At 39.2% G+C, this 22,393-nt stretch overlaps 1 protein-coding gene across 5 annotated transcripts in view; it reads left to right on the top strand.

Annotated features, from left to right (window-relative positions):
* kirrel3b (kirre like nephrin family adhesion molecule 3b) overlaps window positions 1-22,393 on the top strand; it is a 169,729-nt gene that overhangs the window by 117,305 nt on the left and 30,031 nt on the right. For 3 of the 5 annotated variants that reach the window (XM_085429766.1, XM_085429765.1, XM_085429763.1), the window contains exons 5-7: window positions 2,276-2,433; window positions 9,156-9,306; window positions 19,456-19,561. In XM_085429766.1, coding sequence (XP_085285892.1) covers window positions 2,276-2,433; window positions 9,156-9,306; window positions 19,456-19,561 — 415 coding nt within the window. Of the gene's footprint in view, window positions 1-2,275; window positions 2,446-9,155; window positions 9,307-19,455; window positions 19,562-22,393 lie in introns of all 5 variants that reach the window. The other 2 variants (XM_085429764.1, XM_085429762.1) reach the window with 1 other exon arrangement.

Here is a 22,393-nt window from a genome sequence, read left to right as displayed (position 1 = left end):
TCCAGGCTCATAATGCTGCCTTTTTTTCAGTCTCTTACTCTCTCTCGCATTTGCATGCCATGCTGAATTTCTATTCTTAGCAAAAGAATAACATGAAGTGATCTTTTTGACCTTGCTCCAATTGCTGATAAAGAACCAGGTGGTGACCACATTCTCACAAAGATTCTTTCTTACTTGCCTAGATCAGCACACTGTCTTGTCTTATCTGCTTGTGCTGACCTGAGATTCCTCTACCTCTCCCGATCCTCCGCATATTAACGAAGTACAGATGAAAGGGAGCCAGCCAGAATTAACACTGCCTTTCACACTCAAGTACATAATAGGAATCAGTGAGTCTGAACTGTCTGTGAAATAGCAGTTTTCCTGGTCTGATTGGTCAGAGTTAGGTCTAGCCAGAGTACAGACTTCATTGTCCCCACGCTGGTCTGAATAAGCCTTTATTTACTCAAAAAAAGTGGTAGTGATGGTGATGCTTGCAGATTATTTGATTAATAAAGATTTTTCCCATTTCCACATTTTAATCAATAATGTTATGTAATACAATGATATTAGTCACAGTAGCATAAATCTACCCTTACACTAATCAACCACAGCATGAAGACCAAGATCTGCACGTCTTTGTCACAGGAGTGCTGTGTTACCCTTATGACCAGGCTCTATATGTGTATTCAAACTACAAAGATAGGTGACCATTTTACCAATACAACATCTTAAAATGCAGCAAACACAGCTTGAAGAACTTTTTGTCAACATAGGAATTGGTCTTTGTTTAGTGCAATTTAAAACTCTAAAACTGCATCTGCTCAGTGAATACATGTTTCCAAGCCACAGTACAAGACGAGCGCCGCCTCTTCTTGTTCGATTATTTCCTGCTGTATCTAAAAGGGATCTGCAGACAAAAATCCCAAAATAGTCACCTTATTATTGTGCGCAGTACATTTCTGATAAACAGTATTTACCACTAACCTCAATGAGAACCTGTTTCCTGTAACTGCTTCAAAATGAACAACTGAATACTGAATGTAGTAAGCTCAGTCGGAAGGGTTTGTTTTGCATTATGTCTAATTTAATAGAGTGTTGAGTGGGAAACAAAAGTGAGTCTAAAATGTGGCGCTGGAAATAAACAGAAATATATGCAGGGAATACAATGTTCTTCTCACTGTAAATGCAGCTCTCTGGGTCTGAGATTTAACTAGCGGTGTTGTTAAAAACACATTTAGCAACGTTGAACTAAAACTAAGTTAAGTTATAACATTTTTTTCAGTTATTTAAAGAGTGAGCAACAGAGCAGCATAGCTGAGTGCACGCCATCCAGCCCTAATGTTGCCATTAAAGAGTGCTTTTAAACATATTGTCATTCAATGTCCAGAAAGAACCCAAATTGCATTTTCTCTGGTTTCATTCTTCTCACATCTGTTTGACAGCATAAATCTAACCCATAACAACCTTTCTTCCAATCATGATGCTATTGCACGGGAATATGGCAGCTGCCTGCAGCCTTTGATTTCATCTTGTCCCAGATCTGCATTGTAATGAGCACTCAGGTCAATCAATAATTCACTGCAGTTTCACTTATAAAAAAAAAAGAGTGAGAAAACAGATCAGCTCATGGGTAAAATGGGAATATGACTTTGATCAGTGCCATTAGAGACACATACAACACTGTAGCGCTGCTTTTGTCCTTCTGCTGTATTTGTCAACACAATAAGAAATAAAGAGAGGAAATGTACATCTGTGTGTCTGAATTATGTTTAATGCTGACACATATGTGCTGAGTCTGCAATGAGTGATGATAGAGTTTATTGTTGTTTAGAGAGTCATGCTGGGACTTCAGTCTGCAAAGCTTTCCTTGCTTTGAAACCACACCATTCACTGAGTTTTCCATTAGGTGTGTGGTAAATACATTTTTCTCTGCAGTCATTACCTTTAATGAACACCTAACACTAGTTGCAGGTTTTGTTTTCTGAAGAAACCTAATTTGATACAATGAACTAGCATTTTGTCCCCTGTTGGCATCATAAGTGCACCCATTAATATGAAACTAACTCTGATATATAGTTAGGGTTTTGCTGTGAATTCGTAGCAGGCATTACTTTTCGGCAGTTTTGTGTTATTTGGGTCATCTGAACTTTTTGGATCATAATGCTATACGGGTGTCAATATGCCCGACTTTGCTATCAACATAAATATATCACACATTAAACAATAGCTTGATCTCACGTCTACACATTTTACTAACGGCCTGTCTTTCTTTGCCTCTGTCTCTGATCAATAGTTCCTCCAGAAGACCCAGTCATCAGCGGAGGGCCAGTTGTAAGCCTAAGGGCCGGTGACCCACTCAATCTGACCTGCCATGCTGACAATGCCAAACCTGCGGCCTCAATTATCTGGATCCGCAATGGAGAGGTCCTTAATGGGGCCATGTACTCCAAGGTAAGCATAGAGGTGTGTGTCATTCCAGGTATGCAGACCAGCTGGAAAAGGGCTGTTGATGACGTGATGACGCAAGAGTGGAATTTTTTTTTATATTACTTGATTTGCTATTATTTTTTACAATTATTAACATTTTCTTTCCCTAAATTATACTCTACTCCAATTTTACCCTTCCGCCGAGTGACCGATGGATGGATTGCTTTTAAAAATGCAGTCCCTTGAAAATTCCGATTGCATTTGAATTACTAAAATACGGCTTTTTTTCCTTTCTTTTTTTCCCCTCCAGTATCCGAAGCAACTCAAATAGTGGTGAGATCACAGAGCTATCCATGGCTTTGAGTTTGTCTTCGGTGTTTAGATATTTTCCTTCAGTGGCATTTATCCCACCACCCTAAAAAACTTGACGATGTCCCTTTCGCTGCTGGAATCTGTCTGAACCTTTTCATGCCACAGTATGAGTCTCAATGACAGATCACGCTTTTGATGCTGCGGTACACAACAGTGCCCATTCACACCAGCCCAATGTTTGGATCACCTGATCCCCATAGACTCTTGACTGACATTAGCCCTTAAGGCTAATCGTCCATTCAGCACTGTCATGTTCTATTTCTATTTAAACAAAGGACATAGAGAGACTCGGCACTTTAGAGCACTAACACCTCCCCCGCCTTCCCTCGCTCCCTGTACTGCCTCATCCCATTATCGGCTTTTTTCAAAGAGCATATAAATGCCATTGATTGGACTGTGGTACAGCACCAGGCCGTTTTGAATAAAGTGATTGCTGGAGGTGCCGTTTGCTAATACTGGGCGGGGAGTGCGCTTCCTGCCTTCACTTCCTCTCAGAGCGAAGGCAGATATGGGGACATTCTGTGCTGGTAGCTGATGGATGCTCACATGTCTGTGTTGAGGCGAATGATGTGTGTCTCTCCTCTTTTATCTCTATTGCCTAACATTGTGAAGTGAGCTTGGGGGGGTCAATTAAAAGAACATGACTCCTTTGTGGATCCAAAGAGCAGTGTGGGAGACTACATCATCGTCATCCGATCTGATGGTCTTCTCATTTCCCACAGATGTAGAGGACTAATGTGAGCAGATGTGGTGGAGGATTCACAGAAATAGCTTTCCTGATGATGTCAAAAGTAATGATGGTTCTGACCCGAAGATAATTTTCCACTAAAGGCCTCAAAACCTCATTTCCACGAGCTCTTAGCAAACTATTTACTGGACCAGTGGTTAAAGAGAAAATGTATGATTAACGCCATTGCTTGGCAAAAAATGCGCGTCAGTTCTCACATGGAAGAGAGCAACTTAAATGATGCATTGCTTATCATTAGTGAGGGTAGCTTTCAGTAAATATAAACTGTGGTGTATTACGGAGGAGGCACCCCAAATAATTAGAGAGAAAAGTAAGGTGAGTGGTTCAAATGTCAAGACTTGCTTGGGCTTGAGTAAATTATTGAACAATGCTCAATTCTCAGCTCCCATCTGCTCCAGTGGAGCTGCTCAGCAGAAAACTGCAAAGGGCTGTTTGTAACACGCAGCCTCAAGGTCTGAGCTGTGCTTAGGAGGTGTGCAAATTTGCTCCATGATACATTTGTGTTGGAATGGTGCAACAAATCTTTTGAAGAACATGATGCACTTCCTTACCATAAAGTCATTCTTCACTATGTGCTTTGGTAGCAACCTGAGAGTGGGAGATAGAGGATTATCTCAGTGGTAGAAGGGGGAAAAAGAACAAAAAAGGAAGGAATTATATTTTTATGAGCCATTCTTGTTCAGCATTTTGTATACAGTCTCTGCTTTGTCACCTTTTAATGCCAGGTAAAGGTGCTAAAGGTCATATGAAGTTGATAATATCAGTGTTAGCAGGAAACATTTTTTTTTAGTTTTTGTCTGTTTTTTTTTTCAACCCTCAGAAATATTTAACACAGCTGCTTTTTTTACTGTCCCTTTATTCCATTATGAGTTTTTTTCTCATAAAGCCATGGGAGGTTTGTGTAATTAGAGCACTTTATTGTATTTTAATCATCACACTCACTGCATAATGGGAAGGGAAATACTTACAAATAAAGTAACTAATTAAAATTCGGTCGAGCATTATTGTGTCGCATTTGTTTTTGTTTTGAGACAGGTGAAATGATGTAAGTCAAAGGGCTCCTTAGTTTCAACTGTACACGTAATCACTGGTTCCATTTTAAAAAGATCTCAAAAGATTTTGACAATCCAATTAACCTCATTTATTAAATATTAAAAGTAAAGGTGAAATATAGATCACTTCGATTAATTGCATTCAACAACTTTTGAAAACCATGAGTTGAGTTAAGTAAAAGAAACCTGTTTAACCTCAGTTACCATGTGAAAAAACAAAAGAAATAAAAGTATATATTTCATGTATATATATCGTGCCAAGTTGTGTGCAATTAACTCCAGAGAAGAGGAACATTTTGTGGTGTAGATTAAAAATGGAAAACTGTTTGAATGTAAATAATTTGATCAGGTCAAAGTAATTTTGGAAGAATTATTAGAAAAATAACAATTATATATATTTTTTTTACACGGTACATTTACCAACATCACTGTGTATGCCTTCAAAGTTTAATTAGGTCATCTTAATGTCAAAAAATGTAATTTAATTTTTCTTATGATTTTACAGATTTTCCAGTTTTAATTAAGTTTATGTTGGTGTTGACAAGTAGCAAATTGCATGTAAATTTTCTTATTAGGCTAAAATTATATATAAATTTATATCTATATACAGTACTATGCAAAGGTTTCGAGACTTCCTTCATTCTCTTATACTTTGCTAGGAAAATGGGTAAAAGATTAAATAATTGATTGAAAAACAAACAAACATACATTGAAATATAGTTTATGAGGCAAAAACAGAGTTTGTACAAAGCTCGAGTTTAAAAGTCAGTATTTGGTATGATCACCTTTACTCTTCAACACAGCCTGAACTCTCTTAAGCAATTTATGTAAGTAGTCTTCGGGATACTTTGTAACGTTGGATGTTGGCTGCCTTTTGTCCTGTGCTATGTCTGTTCTGTTCACTGATGATCTCACTGTTTTAGTAATTTTGAGATCTGGGCTCTGGGAAGGTCAATCCATAATTGATAGTTTTCTGTTGTGTGTTTTTCTATTAACTTGTACTGTTGCTCAGTTTTTTTTCCCTTTTCTTATGTACGTAGCTTTTAGATAGAGATTAGTTTTATCTTAGGCCGGTTGCATCTGCTTATGTCTTCAACTTTCTTCCAATTTCCTCAAATTTTTTGAGGACACACTGCACACCATACTGAGCTATACCATGGTTTTAACTATTAGCTCCTTGCTGATACAAAAATACTATTTTGTGCCTTTCATACTGTATTATATTTGAGATTTTTTTTATAGATCGGACTAAAGAAATGGGAACTAATTATGTGTTTTTATGACATGTACATACTATTTAAAATTGGTTCTTTGCTAAGTTTCATATCTAGACACAACACTGGTTCATTCCTTGAGTACAGAGGAAGAAAAACCAATTTATGCTTGAATGATTCATTCATTATTAACAACCAAACCAAAGGTCTGAAAAAGGTCAGGCACAAGAACTGGACTGAAAATGAGTGGAAAAAGTATCCAATGTCCAAAGAGAAACTGTGAAAGACCGTCAGAATGTCTGGAGAACTATTGCTCATAACTTCATTAAAAAAATTAGAGGTGGCTATAAACCTTTGCACTTAAATTAACTGTATATTAAATGACATTAAATGACAAAAACATTTTGCTTTTGGCTACATGTATTACAATTTGAGAAAAATACAAATAGAAGAGAGCTTCAGAGTAATCACAGTATTTCGGACTAACAGTAGATGAACTTTTCTGGTATGTATGTCAAGTTTTATTTAACAAATTATTAATTAGGTTCATGTATTTTAATGACTAGTTAACTAAATGGATATTCTTTTTGAAACCACTCACTAAAGAAAAGCTCATAGTTCATTCTTTCTCTTTCTCTCCATTACCCATTTCTTTTTTACATGCAGCCACTTAGGGGAAGATTAGCTTCCAGAATTTTTTATGCTTTATGCTGAGGTGATCTGTCTTCAGTATGGACTGTTACTTTCTTTCCTAGATACATTTGGCTGCTCAGAGTTATGTTTCACTTGGGATATGCATTACTTATAACACTCGTGATTTTGACATGTGTCTGAATTCATTCTAAGTCAGGGTTCTCCCTTGTTATTAATACTGTTTCTGAATAATTTGGTCGACGCACTTTATCCAGACCTTAAAACCTGGTCTCAGTACTGGGGTTGTGCTATTCTATGTTAATGAAGCACCGTAAACCACTGGCATATGATTTTCTTTTATTTGTTTGTTAGTTTGGGTTTTTTACTTCTCCATCAAACAAACATGCTCAGAGCTGTAATCATCAACTTAACACCTCTAGATGAGCCATTATTGGACATCGTTCAGTTCTCAGGCAACCTACTTTAGTAGATTTCTTTTGTTTGCTTGCATGCTTGTTTTCCAAGTCACCTTCATGTTAAGTTAAAGCTTTGATTGGCAGTCACAGCTTTACATTTAGCTTTATGTAGGTATTGCTATATTAGCTGGCCAGGGGCCTATCTAGCTGTGATGCTGTTTTTCTGTGAAAGAAGGCTGTCTGTCTCTTAAATGAAAGCCACAGAAAGCACGGTATACCCCTACTTAAGCCAGACCAAATTAGTCTACAAAGCAAGGAAATATTAGACCCCAGTAAAATGAGAGAAAAAAAGACATACTGAGATGCCCATCTTGAAACTCCAGCTAACATTTATTAATAACCAATTTTTACCTTTTTTGTAACCCTTTGGAGGTCAGAAATTACCTAGTACCTAGTAACTATAGCTTAAAAAAAGCCGACTCATTCCCTCTCAGTCCAGTTATTTTGTCATTCATCTCCTGCCATGGTAAAAATATTCTTCACATGGCTTTAGGAGATGAATATAAAAATTTATCAAATTATAATGTGGCATGGTGTTGAATTCAATGCTGCAGCCAGCTAACCCCTTTTCTAAGATTAATGACTTCAGACAGGTCCAAAGCGACGAGGGAAACAATCCTGATTGTGTCAGAAAGGATATTACATTGACATATCCCGCGTCTGACAGCCAATGTGTTCTGCTTTAGAAGTGACTCATGCACAGTTATGAATTTCATCACATGGTTCTTCACATACAAATGGGCTTCCCACAAGTATGCAAGGGATCTAATATCCCATTACAAGAGAATACTTTTTTTTCTCCGCATCAGTAATACAGAGTTTCTAATCTCAAACACGTTTAGTAGATACTCTTCCCTGACGTATTTTAATTTGATCAGAGTCTTTTCCTGGAAATGCCTAGCCATGAGGTTTTACAACTTCCATGACATTTTAATCATGCTATTTACAATATAGTATGCTTAAGTGAGAAAGACAGCATAAATGTGGATGATTAAAATGTTCACATTAAGTGCAGAAATGAATGGATAATTACCACTGGTTTGTACTTTGGCAATGAATCTCAGTTTGACTCAGGAAAATGATTAATGGGTACTGGTAATGGTAGATGGAATCTATATGTTGCATTTTAGTACAGAGTACTAAAAACTTGCAAAGTTTTAGTTATGTCATTTAAACAGCATACGTTATAAATCTAAATATACTCAACAGCCTGCAGTAGTTAACTAACGGCTGAGTAGATGTAGGATCTGATCATCAGTATTTTTCTTATTGAATGGTTGGCTACAAAATTATACAAAGTTAAGGGCAAGTACTGGATGTATTTTTGGGAGGTAAAACCAAAGTTACCAGTGCAGTAAAGCAAGTCAACTGAGCTTCTTCTGGTCAACGTAGGAGTAAAATCTTTTGGTGTTCTTCAATAGGAAGGTCTTTTTTGTGTCTTCAAGAAATGCAGAGCAACAGTGAGCCTGCTTTAAAAAGATGGCAGGGAAATGCATCCTGACTTTGTGGTTGACCACACTGTGCCCTGTTGCCCAAGCAATTTGTTCTAGTCAGTGACTTTGTTCTGTCCCGCACTGGTTAACATAGACTCCCAGAGCCCTCCCCTGAGCGTTTGAGGGAGCGTGAGAGCTACTGAGCGCTACCAACTGATTCCAGATGGCTTCCACAATGTAGGGCTCAGAGGATGAACGCTGAAAAGAAGATTGATTTCCTTTGTGGAGTATGACAAGCCATGCACTAGAGCGCAGCTCTCCAGACACACAAAAGCAAACTCAAGAAATATATTTCTACTTTTTTTTTTATATCAATCTGCTTTGCAGTAAAACTACAGGCTAGAGTGTTCTGAGGGTTTGTCTCTGGATCCCCAAGGGAGTAGATTTGTGTATACATAAATTTTCTGCCTTTTTGCAACAATTTTATACCTTTTCCATCAAAGCTTATCCAGCAAAGCGTTTCTTCCACCTCTTTTCTCTGTTTGTGCGTCACTTAAACAATTTATAATCCCAGGTTGAATTGGGACTATTGAAGATACAATCCAATATCCCTCGGATTCTGCAGCATTTGGAGTTCAGTACTCTGCTCAGCATAAAAATAGCTCAGGTTCTATTTATTGATTATGATAAAGCCAATCCAAGGTCCCACTATGGTAATCCATTAGAACAACAAAACAAACTTGGCATAGATTTAGAGGCTTAAGCATTCATCCACAGAACTGTCTTAACTTTGCTCTGTATTTCTTCCCTCTTTTCAGACCTTGCTCCGGGATGGCAAGAGGGAAAGCACCGTAAGCACACTCTACCTATCGCCTTCCAACATTGAGACAGGTCAGCAGATCATCTGTAAGGCCTCCAACAAGGCAGTCCCCAACGGCAAGGAGACCAGTGTCACAATTGACATTCAGCGTAAGCATACCACTTCTTCTTCTCTCTGTTATTCTCATCTGTGAAGAATATCAGTGGGCAAAGGGTCAGCTTAAAACATGCATTTCTAAATACTGTATATGAGGTATTTCTCACATGTAGAGTCAAGACACTGTCAAATACCTACGTGGCTAACAGTGTGAAAATCAAGCATTCATTTTCGGCTCTGGTGAATATTTATAATTGGTTTCCATTTTTACTTACATATAGTAATCCAGCGTATGGATTGGTGCTGTATTACTGTTTTTCTTTTTTTTCCATTTGTTTGTTCTGATGCAATATCAAAGGCGCCGTCTATCTAAAATGAATGGAGCCTCCTTTTTTTGGTCCATCTACCTACCTGCTGTGGCACTGCCTGTTATGGTACTGTGCAAACTGTATCCACCTCTTTTATTTCCATGCTCATGCCATCAATCTTTTTGATGAGAACATCTACAGTTCCCCTCTAAAATAGGCAAAGTAAGCCCAGCGTGTAAAACACATTGAGCCTCAATTGTCAGGGAATCTTTTTTCGATCAAGAAGCATTCACAGTAAGAGAAGGGCTCTGAACAAAGGGATTTTGCATCACTCACAACCCCTTCAACACCATTAAGTATGACTAATAAAGCAGAAAATGCTATTTAGAGAGCCATTGTGACTGACGGCTCCATTCTTTTCATTATGCACACCACAAGAGGCAAGCATGGCAAGAGCGGGCACGACACGATCAGGCCAACTCAGGCGTGGGGGTAAAAAATGATTAACAATTGTTAGTGTTTGCAACTCTTTCAGTTTGCCTTCTTCATTTTTGTCATGCAGTCAGAGAGGGAAGTCATCCCACATGTAAACTGATTTGTCACCATGTATAATGATGCGTCTGTGATAAATGCTTGCCATCATAGCATCATCCTCGCTTCTGAATGTATGATTTAACCCTGAAAAATGAGTGGAGCAGGTTTCTAATTAGCATTCCAAAATGTGCTCTTTACACAATTAAAGCTCCTGAAAACATTTTTCACAGTGTGAGATCAAACCAAGCGACAGCAGAGACTAATTGTCAAGATTCAAATTGTCTCCCACAAGGCTCTTGTCTCCCTCGTTCTCACCTCCCCCGCCCTCTCCCAGATTTGACAGGTAATGTTCAGCACAGTTCAGCAGAACCTACAGTTTGTGCTGAGATCCGCTTCTAAATTAAGTTGCCACTGAAATAAAACTTGCTTCAGTTGAACTTTGATTCATTTGTGCTCGATATCAATCTGTTTAATTTCAGTGCAGCCTTATTTGGTTGCAAGGGTTCTGGCTTAGCAACAACATCTGTAACACAAGTGCAAAAAGATTATGCTTTAAAGACCTGACTATTCACCAAACATGCTGTAAATATAACGTCTTCAGAAAAGTGTTAAAGACAGGAATGGAACATTATAAGGTGGTGCCGTCACACTAAAGTTCTTTCCTTATACACGAGGAAATAAACACAAGCTGTGCTCTAATTCAAGAGCTTGATCTTCCTCAAAGCCTAGTCCATAAAGGACAAGTTAATTACCAAGACACTGTCCTCACATGACAAAGTTTCAACAGCAGGAACTGCCAGAATGATAAACATTAATTAGCATCATACAAGTACAGTTGTTGTTTTTATCAGTAACTCATAACCACCTTAGCTGGGTCGATGACTTCACTGTATGATAATTCCTCTATTCCTTTTAATTGTCTCTCGACCTCATGAGTTTCTACTCAGAAACTGCACACATTTGCTCTCTCTCTCTTGCACAGACACACAAATACACCTTCAGCAGTGTATGTGCAGACACGGTAGCGCTATCTTTTGTTACTTTGTTTCTTGAGGGCAAAAAGTCTGCTGGAATGTCATAATGCAGAAAATTGCAGAAGACTTCACTAGTTATGTTCTCCATATGGGTTTCTCGGACACATTTTGCGGGGATTTTAAAATGGATCTGGGATTTGTGTGTTTGTTATTGCTTTGCTGTTTTGTGTAGAAGTACATACTTTGCATGGAGTCCACACCACAAATGAGCAAATAGCAGTTTGTAGTGGGAAGAAAGGTACAGTCGGGCGATGGGTTACAAAGGAAAGACTGAAACGTCTGCCTTCAGTAAGTGTACAGGACTGCTGTACATCGCATCGCATGAAACAAAGTGCAGTGTAGTGGCAGCAAATAAGGAAAAAGTGACAAACAAGAGAGCTAACAGCCAATCCTGAACAAATCTTATGTTTCAGATGTAACCAAATATCCCATGCCCGTGATACCTGAACACAGCAGCCATACAGATATACGATGATCCTTTTGTATTTGCGTGCATGCTTTTTATTTTTATTTTGTTATACTAACAATAGTAACTTGGTTTAATGAATCATAATGATGATATGTTCAAACAAGAGAGCATGTTACATCTTATTCAGAGCAAGAGTGATATTAGAAGGCGAACCTATTTCTTTATTCCACGGTAATATTTTTTTTAGTGAGACTTTTCTCAGAGAAGCTGAAAGCCATCACCCTACCTATCAAGGCAAGGGTTCCTTCAGGAGCTTCCTGTCACCTTATGAGTTATATGTAACTCTCTGCAGTTTCTGCTTTACAGTTGTTCTTGGGTGTTCTATTTTAGAGGAAAAACCAGGCAAGCGTAAGAATGTAACAATACATGTTCATAATTGTTTCAGAGTTAAGTGTTTGTAGAAAAAATGCAAGGCAGACACTGATGATTCAGAACTGCACCTCTTTAAGCTGAGTATGATCAAGTGTTGCTGCATTTCCTTTGACTTCCATAACTTTGAACTGTATCTGGATTCTACTTTTAAACCAGGGTCATGTGAATGTCACTCAAAATGTAAACAATTAAGCCTATGTGATGTTCTTAAATAATATAAAATTACAATTATTTTTTTGAACTCTGATTACATTGTTACCATTATGCTTTTTTGTACTGATATGCTGTCACTGTTGCTGTATTTTTTTTAGGTCCTTTGTGAAATTTGTGTCCAGCATTCGCCCTCTTGAAATTGCTGTGGTTGGGCCGTGTGGAGAGTTAAAGAAGCAGAATAGCAAATTAAGCTACCAATGTGAAGCTCATAACATTTTATTTTCACATAGCATAGTAAGCATTAAGCCTTTGAGTATTAGCACATAAGCTGCTGTTTGTTAAGATGGCCATGACTGCAATGCTAATGTTCTTAGAAAGACAATACAAGTTTTCATTAGCTGGTAACAACCATCTAATGGACTAATATTTGCTGCATATTATGAGAACTTACATTGAGGGGGGGTTGCATGTAAACTCCAGAGCCCCCCTAGTTCATGCCCAGGACCCTGTTGGTGTAAGGCAACAGCACTATCACTGAGCTTCTGTGTTCAAAATAAATAAACAGCCTCAACCTGGAAGCCTGGCTCTCATAGAGAGACCTGTTTACCCAGCTGCCAAGCCAAATATTAGTTCTGCAAGTCCACAAAGAAAACTGTCCCACTGCCTATTGCCTTTAATAAGGTATTTAAAAGTCATTTAAAAATGTAGCAACACTTAATGACATTTTAATGACTTGTCCAAATTGGACCAATTTACTCTCAGGTCAGGGAAACTGTGATTAATAATAGTTTCATAACAGCTTCATGACAGCCAACGTTAGAAGCAACCACATAAGACAAAGTTATGCCAGGTTATGTTGTCTTGGTTGATATCATGTTTCTATAACTGATATGTGAAACAATGCCAGCTTTGCAATGCAAATGAGGTAACTGAATGATATTAATGACAAACCTTATGACAAATATTCATATTTGCTTTACTGTAACTTTATTTTTCTGATCGAAAATAAAAAAAAATAGGAGTGGAATTAAAATAGTCTGGTCTGAAAAAATCTATGATGGGTAAAAAACCCAAAACAAACAGAGGATGGAGTCCAGTTCCCTCTAACTGGAACTGCTGAAAGGTTATTATGGATCTTTTTGTCAAGCGATGCCAAAAAGCCAGAGATATGTTTTTCAATTATTTATCTGACACTTCATGCGATCGCTGTTTATTGAAAGCAGTGAGATAAAACTGATATTGATGCTCTCGACTCGTTGTCAGTAAGACAGCGAATTAACAAATATCCTCAATTAGCAGTGTATTCACCAAAAATGTAGATGTCTCTGTATATACGCTGGTAACCCCTGTTGGATGTCTAGTTGTGAGTAAATACCACAATTAATTAATGAACAGTCTCACTTCTTTTCCCTAATCTAATTGGCCACATTAGTGAGATGATACGAATGACAACAAAAGTAATTAAAGCGTTCTCATTCCCTCTGCCACTCTCAACATTTGCCATTCTGCCGGCTTCTACGCTCAGGTACCCTTTTTCACTAATAGCGTAATCGAAACACGACCCAGCGCACTGCTCTACAGCCTAAACCCGTCTAAAACCCAATGCATTTACCAACCTTTCTTTTCTTTTATCATTACTGAAATGATTTACACCCACTTCAGCATTTTTTTTTTATTCCCTTCAACGTCCATGTGTTATCTGACCCAGGTTTGGACAAATTTGCATCTAAATACAGTGCGCGCTGGTGATGTTGCCAAAATGAGAGGGATTTAGAGCCAACAGAGGCGATTCACAATCCTGGATAGACTGCTGACTACAGTTGTCCATATGAGTCCATTAGCTGACTTTAATTATTTGATAGCAGAAGGGTGGCTACCCCCTGATGCTGTTTTCTACAGCAGCATGACTGAACTTGCAATACAGTCTTTGGACTTAGATCAGTAAACTCCCCTACCCTTCAATCATATCACTGCAGTGAAATACGATTCTGGTGCCACAGTTTCATGTCCCGCTGGTTCCCACTCATCAAACTATTTAAAATATTCCTCAAACATTTTCTAGTCCAGTTGCATACTTTGCAAAGCAGTGCCCCACATAGAAATATGCTTTGAAACACATAGGCTAGTGGGAAATTAATGCACAAGGGACGGGTAAAACCAAGGTTTTCCATGTGTTTGCATTGCAAACAAGCTGAGCCATGTGGGGGAAAAATGAATGCCATTTGTTGAGACTAATTAATAAAGAACATGCAGATGTGCAATTGGGGAGGATTTGTTTTGGTAGCTTGCTCTGCTACATGCTCTCCGTGCTTAATTAAGCAGGTAATGGCAAATTTATCTGAGTTAGAATTTGTAAGTGAGAAGGACTGAGTAAAAAGGTAAAGGGGCACAAAAATGCTCTGAATTATGATGCATCCGCACAGAATTATCTTCCTTATATGTTAAGCTGTGTGAAGATATCGTTTCTAAATGTTACATTTTCATTACCCCAAACACATCACAGATGCTATAAAGGATCTCTGGCTCGTACCCTTGCATCAGCAACAAAACTGAGACGGTCAGGAATGTAATTGGCTACAGATGTGCTAGAGGAAGCACACATTTAAGCGCCTGTATGAATTGAATAATAACATCTGCCTTCATTAAACTCACTAAATTCTCAATGAATTTACTCATGTGAACAGCAGATGATCAATGTTAGACCTCAGGTTGTCAGTCAGTCTGTTCCTCTCTGCAGTATGCCACTCAGCCAGCCACATGACAGTGTGCCCATATCGTTAAGGCTAGAAGCCACGAGCGGGCGGCCCACAAACAGCTTTCCCAGCCTTCATAGGCATCTGACGCTACTGGAGTTTGAGGCCGGTCCTACTGGAGAACAGCTGTCTGCAATGACCCAGAGAGACTGGAAATTGAGCTTTAAGAAAGGGAAAAAAAGCATTTTTTTGCTGGCACGATCTCCAGGAAACAGAGAAGTTGGAAGATTGTTCCAAAAACACCATCTGGTCTCCACTTTGAACTAACCGATCAAAAGCTGTCGGCCAACTATAACACCACCCTCCCCAATTCATCCTGTTGTTTTCACAGAAGCTCCGATCAGTCCTACGATTCCCCTTTTCCTCTTTTCATCCGTTCCTCCCCCTTTCTCTCTCTCTCTGTCTCTCTCTCTCCCTTGCTACTACTCTCTTGACAAATGTTGGGAATTAACAGTCTTGCATATTGATGTGCTGTCGCATCATGCCTCAAATGCCCTCGCTCAGCAACTCATGCATTTATACATCATAGCAGCAAATGGACTTTATTAAGTAGATGTCTGTCATATCTAAAAGGTCAGTGGTTAGACAAGCTACAGTCCCTTATCCACACCCAGGGCACTGCTGATAGACTTTTGACGGCTGTTGCTCCCATGACTGTCTTTGCTTCCGGCTTGGGGGATATGGAGCTATCCAGGAAGTTACTGGTGTAACTTATAGATGTAAAATCCTCATGACATTACCACTTGCTGAGAGAAAGTGGGGGGATTTTTTAAGGGAGGGTCAGTTCAATCATTTGAAAAGAACATTAATTTGTAGCCGGGGAGACAGTAATGAGCATTTGTGTCCTTAGAAGTCTCTTGGCGGCCAGAAAGCGGTTGGCATAGTTAAAAAGGACAGTTCAGGAATATTTTTAGTGAAAACGGTTTCTGAATTAGCTTCTACATTACTGTGTCTATCAGCATAGACACATCCGTCAGATCTCTCTTGCTTTCTTTTTATGTATGCCTCTCTCTGTACTCTTGCACATTCTTGCTGAATTTTATTACCATCTCCACCACTGCCACGTCTGTCATTTTACCCCTGAGGTCCCCTCTGCCCACAGTTAAGTCCACGCAATTAACAGCTTGCAACGTTAAGAAAAAAAATGTACTGGGCAGCTAACACTATTGCTCGAGGCATGGATGGCTTTCCTGTTTTATTAGGACATACACCCATGTGCACTTTCATATGCACACAAAACCCCTTGAATGTCTGCCTTCGCTCACAAACACGTGGATGCACACAGTTCGCCGCTCGGTGCCTGGTTGACTGTGGCCTTCGGTTGTTCCATCCGCAGTATTGTTGTTTTCTCTATTGGCCCAGGGAGAGCTGGCACAGGTGGAGCTCGTGGATTTGAAGAGCTCATGGTAGAGTAGTTGGTGGGAGGTGGTTGGAGGTGGGGTAGGGGTGGGAGGTGGGGAGGACTGTTCTGGAGGGAAATGAGTCTGCTGATGGGGAATATGGTGTGCGAGTAGGAAGGAATATGACACCTGGACCACCCCCCTCTCTGGGTTTTTGTGGCAGCTGAGCCAGCCTAGAGCATCTGCACAGCCACAGGGTAAAAAGCAGTTTTCCTGCACTTCATACCCACACACACACACACACACACACACACACACACACACACACACACACACACACACACACACACACACACACACAGTCGTACAGAATCACACTTCATAACTATACACAAAGTTGTTTGGCTTCATTTCAGTGGCGTTTGGGTGTTTCTTTAATTCTATGTGGAATCTCTTTGCCGACCACACTGCTCTTCATCCACATCCAAACACAGTTCCTGCTTCTTTTTTTTTTACTGAACATAGAGCAGCTATACCTTTGAAACAGATGGCTACACCAGCAACAAACTCAGATCCAGCGCTTTCCCCTGGTGGCTGCTGCCTTACCAGTATTCCACTAGTATCCCAGAAAAAAGTGCTTCCACATAACACCATGTCTTAGATTACATTTGGTTTTACTAACTTACAGTCAAGGGATAAAAATAGTTGTAATTCAAAACACTTTGTTCACCTGATTTTCCAATAATAATACTAATACACTTGAACAACTACTGGTTATTTATATATTAAATGATAATTTTCTCAACACTGAACAAAATGTGCCCAGCATAATTACAGAAACCCTGCTGAATGAATCTCCGTCTGTGAAACGGTGAGGTAAATAGCTGCTTGTTTCACACGGGACGGGTTTGATATGGAAATGAATGCACATCTTCAAAAAGAATCCCACCTTTGTCAATTAGGACAAATTAAGTTGTTTATTAATTTTGCATAATGTGAATATTTTTAATTGTAACACCCGTTTTAATTGTACCTTATAACATTATTTTAATTGCAGCGTATTGCACTGTGGACTATTCACTGTGTGCAAATTGCCGTTAGCCGAAACTCATTATCAAGTCAAGTTTTCCTTTGATTTGCTCCTTAGAAATAATATTTGAGAATAAAAATAGCATGTTATCCTCCACACCTGTGAAGCACACTACAGCGTTACTTAACAACAGCTCCCAGTCTTCTCATGAGCGGTATGAATATTTCTGAATATTATGTCTTTGGGGACAACACCAACCCCAGCATTAACCCTGCTAATTCTGCACAATGAGAATATGTCATTTGTGTTTTTAACACACTCTTCTGCAAGTCTTGGCAGCGAGGTAATTAAAAATCATTCTATTTGACACACATCAAAGTCTATTTACTTTTTTCCCTAAAAATACAGGGTTAGGGTAAAGTTGGGGTTAGTGTTAGCACTTGTGATGAACTACACCTCACAGGGTTACAATATGGCTTGAAAAACTTAGGAGAACAAACTATGCTAACTTGTCACAACTGCTCTAACTACCACTGTAATCTGTTTTAAGACCACCAGATTTAAATGACTTTTACCTGTAGTTTTTATTTTGGAGCATTTTACTTATGGTTAGCATTGTCAACACCCTAACTATAAGTACAGTCTGATTTAAGTTATGGTTAGCGGTGGGGTAGTGAGAGAAGGGTAGGGTTAGGGTAGCAGTTTGCTCATTGACCAAGAGTTTTACAGCAAACATAACCCCGACAAACAGGCTCTGGTGTCCTAAGTTATGTCGTAACATATTTGCTACGAGGTCGTTTTTTTCAGTCAGTGGTATTCTGCACTCGTATTTGTAGTCACTGCACTCGCTCGCCTGGAATTAGGGGAAACTTCCAGTGATTATTTCACCCAGAGATTGTCGTTCATTTTCCATTGGTTTGGGGTTCCCACATTGATGAGAATCACTTCCTCTTTGTATGCAGCTTAAGTAGCTAGCAGCTGTGGCTAATAATAAAATATTAATGTTGACATGGGAGCTAAGCAGCAAGCAGCGCTGGCCCTGACTGTCTGAATGTTAATAATCTAAAATTCAAAATCTAAAATCTAAAAAAGGTTCAGTTTCTGGTAAAGTCCCAGAGTGACGCAAAGAAAAGTCTACCAGCAACTAGACAGAAACAGTGGCAGCCAACCTTACAAGCCACATCTGTTTAACAACAAAAATATGTCGCCAAGCATAGAACTACCTCAAACTGCTGTATTTCTTTTTATACAACAGTATATGTAATACTCACACATACATGTATATGTTTTACCATGTTTATTTCATTTTATAAATGTTTTACAGTATATCATACCGCTTGAAAACACTGTTGTCACTGATGTTATTGTACTTTATTTTTAAGTATTTAAGTATTTTTGAAAATTTTTTTAATTGTAGTATCAAACACCGTGTCAGGTGTTTTTTTTTTTTTGTTTTGTTTTTTTTTTTTGGGGGGGGGGGGGGGGGGGGGGTTGTTGGGGTTTTTTTTGTTGTTGGGGGCATCAGTTTGAGTTTGAAATTCTAGCATTTTGTCAACCCTGCACAGCTAAATCAGTTTTTGGGCGAATCTGGGTCCTTCTAAATAAAATTAATTAGTCCTTGTTGTCATGAACCCGACTGCACAGCCAGGACAAAAAGGCAGATGCCCACAGAAGCCAATTAAAAGCTTGTTTGTTTTAAATTAATGAAACAAAGAACAGTCTTAAACTAACTATGGTGTGTGTGGCCAGTGTGATGAGTGGTGTAAGTGAGCGCCTGAGTGATGAAATGGTGTATGCAGTGTTGCATGCTAGTGCAAGAAAGCAAACCATAATCCAAAACGGTGCCTTGGGGAGCCACATAGCAGCTACGCTCTAAGGATATCTGCAGAGCACCGGTCCAGTGAGACCAGGTATTGCCAGCCTTGATGATTGGAAAACAAGCCACACCCCCTCTCCAGCACCTGCCACACCAACAAGCTTAAAGGAAAGCAGGGTGGAGCGGGTCGCATGTTTCCCCCCACTATTTATAAGGGTATTTTGTCTCCTTTGCAAAATTAGACATAATTTTCACTTTTCTTGCTGAGTCTTTTTCAGCCACAAACAGTGTTGACAACAAAGTGTTTGTCTCAGGTTTACAGTTCACTGCAGCATGTTTGAGGAGGCTGCCAGTTCGGTAATTGGTTGTCTTTGTGTCTCTATGTTTTTATAGATCTCCCACTTGTAAATCTCTCGGTGGAGCCTCAGCCTGTTCTGGAGGGCAACCTCGTAAAATTCCACTGCTCCGCAAAGGCCAACCCTCCTGTCACACACTACAGGTGAGATCATTAAAGAGTATGAAAACAAGTCATGAATGCTCAAACCATGATAATATAGTGTACAAGAACAACGCACCACGGTAAACTTTAAATGACGTCTTTTCTAATTGACGTTGCCAGCGGATGATACATTTTCACACAGAGTCAGAATTAACGCTTCATTATTGATCACATTCATCATTGTCAGCCAGCTCCTTATGATGTCATGACACCATTATATATGCCCACACTTTAAAATGAAGAGACGAAAAGGAACGTTTCGCCAAAAAATACACCTTAGAAACCTTCATGTTTTACTGAGCTGCAATAAACCAGTGCAGGGCTTTGTTGTAGAGCTGTTCACCTCCCTTGAACTTGAAATGTCCCGTAGTGTTTTCGTGCAGGGCTCGTACATAATTTTTATTTTCGTTGTATTTTTAAATGAGTCACATGTTTGAAAGATTGGATATTATTATCGCGCTTGGATTCAGTGTTTTATTGTGAGGGTCACAGCAAGATGTGTCACAAGATGTAGCAATTTTACTGACTCACTCGGTTAAATCATCACATTAGAACAGAATAAAGAGCGAAGTTAACAGATCAGAATGAGCAAACTCTTCATCACGAGGCAGACATTAGTCTAATTAAAAAAGAAACGCAAGTTCTTGTAGACAGATCCCAGCTTATCTTATGTTGTCACCACTGTGAAGCATTGTGACGGGTGCTTCTGAGTGGTGCGGGGCAGAGACATATTTGTGTATTTGGATGCCTTTAAAAGGGACAAAGACTGCAGATTGGGGAAATCTGTGTGTCTGTGCAAGAATGCAAAGGTTCTTCAGCAGCCCGGTGCAGCAAAAGGGACAGATTAGGGTGCCACTGAAAACCACTTGAATGGCTTGAAGACTGATAACATCGCCGGGGCCCGTATATGCTTTCTTTCATCTTCGGGAAGTTTCCTGACAGTTTTCAGAACATGTTTTCAGTTTCAGCTGTTATGTCAAGGTTGTTGACAAAAATCCCTTTCAGTTCATTTAATCTAAAGTACCAAGAGCCAAAAAATGCCCAAAATGTCATGGGATTTCACCGTTTTTGAAGCCGCTGTTCAAATAAGAAGCGTTTGGAGGTTTTTATTTTCCCCTCCCGTTTTTTTTTATTGTACTGCAACTATACAAGCTTAGAAGGCTGTATACTGTGTGTTTACTTCAAATCTGTTCTGTGTATTTGTCAGACATACACATCTCGTGCTTCAGCTAAACAAACAAATCTTTTCTTTTTTCTGTTTTTTAAGTAGACTGCCAGACAGAGTATTGATAAAATATCATCAAGCCGCTAGATTACATTAGAGTGCATTAAAATAATGGTAAAGTTCATTCAAGTATCTATTTTAACCGATATGTTGGTGGACACACAACCACTCAACTAACCTGGCAGGTTTAATATCAAAGTAAAAACAGAAACAATTAATTTCTAATGCACTGCTTTTCCTCAGCAGTTGCCCTCTTTGTCTGTTAAATCTTGGCTCGTTCTCAGTTGTACATGTTAGCCTGTGTTTATTTTTTTTTTCTTACATCAGTAATTGTAATGGCACAAGGAAGTGGACATTAATTATTCTCATAAAGCCTTCGCACAGCCTTCCAGAAGTGTAATACTGAAGTGATTTGTCAAGAGATGGTTTTCTGTGTGGGAGGTTTTTAAAACCCGGCAAAAAATAAATGGAGTGAAATCGATAGCAAAGGGAATTGGCTGGCTCAGAATCTTGTAATGGTACTGGGAAATGAAATGGATGTACAACATACTCACAGGTGGCAAAACAGAGATGTTGCCTTTTGATGGATCCTGCCCTTTTGAAAAAGAAAAGGGGAGGAAGGGCAGTGATATTGTGGAAAACAAGGTTTGTATTTGATTGTGTAGGTGCACAGCAGAGACAGAACGTCTATCTTACCTGCAAAAGGGATTTCACCTCTATTGTTATAAGACTGGATCAATGCGAGAGCCAGACTTCTCCCCGGGGTATCGAGAGCTAAAATTCAATGGCAGTTGAGATAACTTTTTCTTCTAGTTTGACAAACTAAAAAAGGAAAAATGGTTCGGAAGCTATGCTTAAAGCTTGAGAGAAAAGAGACTAAAAGTGCCATATCCCCTCTTTTAAATCTTATTATTTCTTTTCCTTTCTCTCTCCTCGCCCCACTGTTATTGGCACAATCCACAGTGGGATTTAGAAACCATAATCAGACTAATAATTGCCATTATTTAAAATTTTACTCTTTTTGACAGTTACACAGTTTCATAGTCCCTCATTCAGATTTATCTGCAATTTGTACAAGCACTTTAGGACTTCCATGGACCGTTGCCGTTCAGGTCACGGTAGACTGAGAAAATTTGGGAATCATATCGCTTTCCTGATAGGCTTTGACTAGGGAGAGACCCTCACAAATTTCCCCTCTAGAGAACAATATCACAGAGGAGAGCAGGAAGCTGGTCAAGCAGTGTGGGGCCATTATTCAGTACTAATACACTCTGTCTACCCCAGATCAGATATAGTACAAGGACACAAGAGTTCTTAGACGGATGGTTTCTTTTCCATTCCCGGGAGTGCCATCCATTCCCAGTGTGCACTGCACCACTTTGCCATCCTCCAGTTCAATAGACTCCTGAGACACAGACCCAAGATAGTGGGGGCACTAGTCAAAGGAATGGTGCCTTCTGCTGTTCATAACCTCTCGTGCTTAAACATAGCAACGGTAATAAGACATATTTCCATACCTGAAATGCATGAACTTGTGCCAGATCACAGTTCAAGAGCAAAGAGGAAAGAAGGAGACTGTTGGAAGTGAAGATAAATGCAATGCTCAA

This window comes from Copadichromis virginalis, linkage group LG14 (assembly GCF_057382275.1).
Source record: "Copadichromis virginalis isolate Kocher_CV1m ecotype Utaka linkage group LG14, C_Virginalis_male_GT1.1, whole genome shotgun sequence".
Classification (NCBI taxonomy): Eukaryota; Metazoa; Chordata; class Actinopteri; order Cichliformes; family Cichlidae; genus Copadichromis; species Copadichromis virginalis.
The sequence above is the reverse complement of the archived record's forward strand: the minus strand, read 5'-3'. Positions and strand labels throughout refer to the sequence as shown.